At 36.0% G+C, this 7,593-nt stretch overlaps 1 protein-coding gene across 2 annotated transcripts in view; it reads left to right on the top strand.

Annotated features, from left to right (window-relative positions):
* dnr1 (defense repressor 1) overlaps positions 1 to 7,246 on the top strand; it is a 40,752-nt gene extending 33,506 nt beyond the window's left edge. For both annotated transcript variants that reach the window (XM_067772203.1, XM_067772204.1), the window contains exons 2-3: positions 1,570 to 2,501; positions 4,026 to 7,246. In XM_067772203.1, coding sequence (XP_067628304.1) covers positions 1,570 to 2,501; positions 4,026 to 4,839 — 1,746 coding nt within the window. In that variant the 3' untranslated portion in view covers positions 4,840 to 7,246. The remainder of the gene's footprint in view (positions 1 to 1,569; positions 2,502 to 4,025) is intronic.
* Positions 7,247 to 7,593: the final 347 nt, after the last annotated feature.

The raw sequence follows: 7,593 nt of genomic DNA on the forward strand, positions 1-7,593 counted from the left end.
TGATTAAAAATGTTCAGATTTAAAAGTATTTTCTATTCGAAAATTAATGTATCGTCGGGAGAAAAATCATACATATATATTATTTCTAATTGCTGTTTTTATGTACGGCTCTCTTTTTAGCTCTTATTTGGAATCCAAATCTATAAATAAAGTTTTGGTTGTAAAGATGGATATTCGGGCTATTAGCGAGCTTTGGGCAATTTTGGCCGTAGTGCTTTTGGTTAGCTATATTTTATTAAAATAATTTGTTAAAAATAAACGATTGTGCACACAAAAAAATCTATTTGTACTATGGCACTATTGTGAATATTTGCACTGCATTACCAACAGTTGCTGCCATACGCCAGATGGCAGCGCAAGCTGTAATTTAATTGATTTATGGAACAGCTGATTTCTGTTGATATTTGATAAGAGACTTTTATATTGGTACGGGTCCGGCTCGTGTACCCTAAATGTGATTATTCCTGAATAATCATTTATTGATTCATATTTCGAAACGCTTTTTATTCATAATTGATATCATTGTAAAATTGAACTTTAATTGTTTTAGAGTAATATTTGACTGCTTTTCACAGACATTTTCTTATCATATTCTTGAACATATTTCAATCGTTTTGGTTGAGATTTTTGAATGATTTTCGAATACGATTATCATGCATTTATTTTTTCTAAACTTCATGTTTGAAAAAGTGTGTGTATGTGAAAAAATAAAATTTTCAATGAAAAGTAAAATTTTAACAAGTATAAAATTCATTATTCAGTCTACAAACATAGTCAGAAAAGATTCAGAAAGCTGAGTTAAAAACGATTTTAAATTTTTGATCACATAAAGTAAACACATTTGATTCAAATATGATTCCAAAATGTGATATTCAGTTTTTGATCATCAAAGGTAAGCATTTTTGATTATTCTTTTTGTTGATTTCTAGGAAATATTATTCATTCATATATTTAATCATCCAAGGACTTCAAAAATGATTCCAAAAAGTGATCGAAAAATGCTTTTCAGTTTTTGATCAAAAGTATTCATATTGGATTATTTCTTTTATTCAATTGTATGATAACTCATTATTTAGTCGGAAAGAGCAATCAAATTGTATTGATTTGTAGGGAAATTCAAAATTTAATCACCTAAATGCTGAGTGGGTGACAATCTATGGAAATATAAAATTTAAGTAGTAAGTAATGCAAAACAAATACACGAAAAGAGTGATATCGATAATTAGATTTTCATGCGCCTTTCTCACTAATAAAGTTCTTTGAATAACCTAACAAGAAAAAAATCCAATATAAAGTAACCTCAAATACAGCTCGAAGTTGTCCTGGGGGTTGATCTTTTAAATATTTCTTTATAATATTTAAAATATGGTTCTTAAAGTGGACAAAAGATATCCATGTATTATACTCTGCCCTTAGTTAAAATATTTTTTAAACATTATTTTGGCAGAGGATCGGGAAATTTGCCGAAGCACTTCCTCCACGTTTGAGCCCTCTATAAATAATATGTGCTTAAGAATGCTTCATCGCACAAATCTAATTTAACTCCATTTCCCTCTTATCTCTTTGCAGGTTTGCAAATCACTCGATATTGTCTGTGAAATGGAATATTTCGGACTCGAGTATTGGACGCCCAATCAAGAGGAATCACGCACACGCCAATGGATCAATCTACGTAATCGGCTGTCCTGTGACAACAGCAGCAGTAGCATACATTTAATGCTCGCATTACGCGTCAAATTCTGGGTACCCGTACATTGTTTACTCCAAGAGAGTGTACGTAATATTTTCTATATGCAAGCACGTTCCGATTTACTCGAAACACGTTTACAAGCACGGGATTGGACCAATGCAGCTAAATTATCTGCGCTACTTTGTCAAGCCGACGGTATACGATTCAATCCACAAGCACTACAAGCGAAATGCCCAACACCAGTGCGAAGAAATAGTAATGGTCCCGGTGGACGAAATGATGTAGGCGGCGAACAACAAAACTCACACAGCACACACAAAGAGTATGTGTTGTCTTTTAAGAAACGTCGTCTATCGAAACAAAAGTCCATCGAACATATTGAGAATTTACATATGCCAACAGCGACCGAAGAAGGTACAACGACGGTATTAGCGACGCATATGTCGCCGGCTTCACAAACAGCAGCGCAGGAGTCATCCATGTGCAATGGTGGAACAACAGAGAATAAAGTAACATCTCCATTGAGCATTTATCAAAATTATCTCGTCTATGCGTCGTGTGGAGAAAGCAGTGTTGATGTAGAAATGCCGGAAGACTTTTACTATTGCATTGCTGTGGAACACGGCAAGTTGGCAACACTGAAAATGACAGCGAAATCAGCAAAATATTGGCTGTTGAAGCAAATTCAAGAACTTGATGGCTATGGTGAGGAGGTATTTAGTGGTGTTACAGCGCATGAGAATTCGGTGCGTTGTGATGTGGCGGTAGGCGCTAATGCGATAACGACTTGCGTGGGAGACGAAAAGAATGTGTAAGTATTTTTAACGAATGTGTGACAAAAGTGAGGGGAGGGGCGGGCGTATCGACATTATCACCTAGGTTAGGTTAGGTTGAACTGGCCGGTCCATGAGGACCTCACATAGACTGAATAAGTCCGTAGTGTTACCAGAAGTTTGTTTTAACGACCAAACTGAAAAACCCTATCAAAAACCAGGACCTATGTTATAAAATAACTCCGTCCTCTTGGCAAATACTAGAAGCTTCCCAGGATTTAAGCCACTTGCTGCTTCTAGATCTGACAGCTGTATCACTCCTAATAGCTGGAGTCTTAGCCTGGCAAGCGCATGGCAAGAGCACAGAACGTGCTCGATCGTTTCCTCTTCCAGCCCGCACTTCCTACATCTGCTATCACTGACCAAGCCTAATTTAAAGGCATGTGCCGCCAGAAGGCAGTGTCCAGTCAGAATACCCGTCATGAGTTTACAGTCCTCTCTTTTTAATGATAGAGGCAACTTTATTAGTCTAAGGTTGTAAGACCTGCACATAATCTTCGACACTTTACAGCCCCGCGCTTTAACCCACGCCTTTCCTGCTTGGTCGATCACCTAAGTCCCATGCAAAGGATTGAACTTAGGTGATCATTGCTTGTGACCTAAAACCATTTACCTTTTTAGTTACGAGAACTTTCTGAAAGTATTTGAACATAACCCATCAGTCATTGTTTCGTGTAATGTTACATCCTTATCCCCAATAGTCTACAAACCTTTTGATACTCTCCCAATAAGGTATGAATTACATTAAAAATAAGGGTAACCAGTTGAAAATACGGTCAGGCGAGAGTCGGCCACTTCATGCAGCCTTTTCAGCCCCTGCTGAAGGGATAAGTTTCTGGGTGACCCTTTACCATCACTGCAGCTCCATTGCTACTGTCAGTCCGCACCCATTTTTCTGTATGAGGTGCGGTTAGTAGGAAGAAAGCTGACACTACGGGTTTCTTCCTACTCACCGCGAAGTGAAAGCTTTCTGAATTTTGTCAGCGGTTTCCTTCTGCTAAAACGGTAGCCCCGTTGTAGACAAAAGCCAAGGGGCTCGACTAAGAATCCATCCAGACTTTTCTCGCCAGTAATCACTAGTCTTCTGTGACTTTGGTTTGCTTGGTATGTTAGCTATGAAATGTCTTACCATTTCAGACCTTTTGCCTGTTGTCGACAGCAGAAGCCTGCAACATTTTTGTGACTGCTGTCAGAGCTTCTTTGACATACCAAGTTTTTGATCTACATACGTCTTTATCCATCACTATATTCAGCAGACCACGTTCGTTCTTCACAAGTGTTTATACTTGCCCAAAAGGGATCTTGACCCACTTCTGACAGGATCACTTAATGGTATCTACCAAGATTGGCTTAAATTCAAAATATGCGGTCTTAATTATCCTCAGCTCCTCTACCTTGGGCTTAAATTCGAAGTAGGCTTTAGTTATCCTCAAAATCTACTCCACTAACCTTAATTGAACTTCATAAATCTTACTATATTCTTCTCTCTCTTCTTCTTCCAGCATCCCATTCAGCGCAATCGCCTCCGCAAAATCATTCCGACGCACCTTCAAGCTGGAATATGTTGGCGATTGCAATGATCGTCGTGAACTAGAAATTAAAATGCCAAAGCATGCCATTGCTGCCGGGCTCTATCGCTCTATAACGGAGCGTCACGCTTTCTATGTCTGTGATAAAGTACGTGGTGTTGTGACTGAACAATTTACACGCGATCTCAAGGGCACAATAGCCTCAATGTTCAAAGAAGATACCGAGCTGGGTAAACGTTATGTTTTCGATATACAACGCACTTGCCGTGAGGTGCACGATCAAGCGCGTCGTATCCTACATGAAAAGGGAATTGAAGCGTTGAGTAACAACTCAGCTGGCTTTGATAATGAAGATGTCTTCGAAAATATGTTAAGTGGTGCTACACAAACGCTAAGTGCGAGTACATTGTACACGTCAACGAAGAAAGAGAGCCGCAATCATAACACAACCGTATTGAATTTCGAGGACATATGTACTGTCACAGATAAACTGGATATGGCGCTGCGTGCCAAGCAGGAACGTGATGCTACCATAGCGCGTTGTGTAGAAGCGTGTGTCTCTGAAGCGATGACGTGCAAAATTTGTATGGATCGTGAAATCGACACAATGTTTAATCCCTGTTCGCATGTGACGTCCTGTGCTGAATGTGCTGCGAGATGCATTCACTGTCCGATTTGTCGTGTTAAAGTGACGAGTACAACGCGTATTTATCTACCTCCAGAATTGCGTATAAGTGCCTCCACATCAGCCGCCAACACCAGCGTAAGATGTGCTGCAGTACACTAGCTTGCTAAAGAGTCGTTGGATGTTGTGTATGGAAGGAGGGAGGAAAACTTTAAAACATTTTCGAAATGGAGTTGATTTTTTGTATATTAAAGCCTAAAGTAATTATTAAAACTAGTTACAAGCTAATTAATTAAGAACTAATTTATAACTTATCATTACTATACTAGTATATATTTAAAAATTTGTTTGATGCAAATGCATTTCACATATATGTTACCCTTGCCTTTTGTAACTAATTTGAAACATGTTTAAATATTCTAATTACGCTTAATTATGATTTATTTATTTATCGTATTAAAAGAAATCACGCATTTAAGGATTAACGGCCATTTTCTCATGTGAACTTTAAAATTAGAACAGATTTTTTTTTCACAAAAAATGCTTTTATCGGCCAAAAAAACCTACAAGTTTACTTGAGAACACAGCCCTTAATCAAGTATTTATTTCTTAAGACCCTGTTTACATGTGTAAACTTTTGTTGCTTTTTGCAGGCAACTTCGCCTTTTCTGTTGCTTACTCAACTAAAAGATTGGCAACTATTAAAAAAGAAATACCAAAGATTTTAAATTAAAGAATGAATTAATTCAAAATTTTTAAAACTCAATTAAAATAATAAACCTAATTCGATAAATACTTTTTATTTTATAAAAAACTTAAATTTTCAAGGAAGTTGCAAAAAAAAAAAAACAAGCGTGCATTTTCCTCGCCGTTATATCTGATTCAAGGCGAATTCTGTCCTTGCCGATATAATCCCATCAGCTGTTTCCTTCTTCTTGATAATTTTCAAGAATCGCCTTGGTTCAGCGAGATGTCAGTTAATCGAAATTAATACTAAATTTCTTTTGACTTGACATTCTTTTGCATGGCGAATTCGCTTGGCCATCACCTGGCATAGACTCGCCTTGGCCTGATCAATAAACAAAGTGTTGCCACAACAAAATTTGTCCTATGTAAACCTGGTCTAAATAGTTTCGCGCTTAGAACAATTATTTAACCCAAAATCGACAAAATTGTTATTCTATTAAAGTTTAAAGAGCTAATATTGCAAAGTTTACATTCAAGCTACACTGACAAGGGTAACACATTTTTTAAACTCGCCCTAACTTTTTAAACGAAAATGTAGAGAACACAGTTTTCTTAAATAATGCGTATTTTGCGTACCATTTTCAAAAAAAAAAAAATTTTTTATAAGTATCAGTGCACTCCGAAAAAAATCTACAAATGAGTTCGATGGCATTGTCGTGCTTGTGAACGTAGCTGTAATGCGACTCTAATGGCCAATTAAACTTCCTTAACCCCAACGCCGTAGTCATAACCATATTTTTACTTATCCATTAAAATTTGCATCAGTTATTGGTGCCTAAACCTAAAAATTGTGAAAATTTCATAAAAATGAAGAAAACGCAAAAAATTACAAACATATACCATAAAAAAATAAGTGTCTTAGTCAAAACGTATCCAAAACAATAAATAAAATCTGCAAAAAGTTAATAAATTCTCCAACTCAAATATTTTTAGGTTATGGATATGGCGAAAAACCAAAAACCAATTGTTTGGTTATGATATGGTTATGGCTTTAGCGTTATGGTATGGCACCATTAATCGATTACATTGATTTCCATAATGTTTGTTCGTTCAGCTGTTTTATCTGGTAATGGATAGGTCACCATTAATTTGACCATTTAAACTAAGGTGAATCGTTACATTTTTCCACACTTTTTAAACTCTAGTTAAATGAGCTGAAAAACTGGGCCTAAAATATTGAACAAAATTTTAAATTTGGAAAAAATGAAAAGCTAAAACCATGGTTCAACTATATGGTTGGCTCATCTCTACAGCAACAACATACCTTTGTTCAGATTGTCAAAATCAGCGTGTTGGTGTTGGAGAATGGAATGGAGAAAAAACGTAAAAATTTGCAATTCTTGTTTGTTGCGGAAAAATAAAGTCGCTAAATTAGATGCATTTACTAAAAAAATTACTTAAAGTGATATGAAACTACTTTTTTGTATAAAAAATTACCACTAAGCAGTAAATAATTATCATTGTGTTGGTTACATTTTGCGTTTTCCATCTTTTAACAATCCCTATACCAGTCAAATGAAAAAAAAAAAAAAACAAAATCAGCTGATGAGATGAGCCAACCATATAATTGAGCCATGGCTAAAACTGTCCAACAGGACTTCTTACAGAATCAAAATATAAAGAAGTATTTTTGAAGCTTTTATATTTTACGTAACAAAATTTAAAAAATCAATACAAACACAAATTTTTTTTATAATAAACCTTTCTGTATATTTTATAAAAATTAATGCCGAATGTTGTTAAAGGCAGCTAAAAATAGAAAACAATTTAAATAAGAACAAAATATTAAAAATTAAAAAGAAAATATTACAAAAAACAAAAATGTTTTATTTCAAACAGCTCTGATTGGACTTGGTTGTCATGTTATGTCTTTATCATCCAATGACAAATATCTGCCACAAGTATCTTTCTGTTTTCGACCACGGAAAACGTTGGTGGACCGACTAGGTTTATTTTTTATAAGCGCGGTGAATCGCAAAAATTCTGTGGCTCCCACCCCCGGTTTTGGAGGGACCCGTGGTAATTTTTTGGTTTTTCCTTAATATCATGTGAATCTTATTTTCCGCAGTCGACCCCTGTTCTAGACTATTACCAAATTGAGGGCATGTGCCTAAAGTATCAGGGCGTTTTAAAAGAAAATACGGCTAACCGGCTTATTGATGTCCTCAT

Source organism: Eurosta solidaginis, chromosome 3 (assembly GCF_040869045.1).
Source record: "Eurosta solidaginis isolate ZX-2024a chromosome 3, ASM4086904v1, whole genome shotgun sequence".
Lineage (NCBI taxonomy): Eukaryota > Metazoa > Arthropoda > Insecta > Diptera > Tephritidae > Eurosta > Eurosta solidaginis.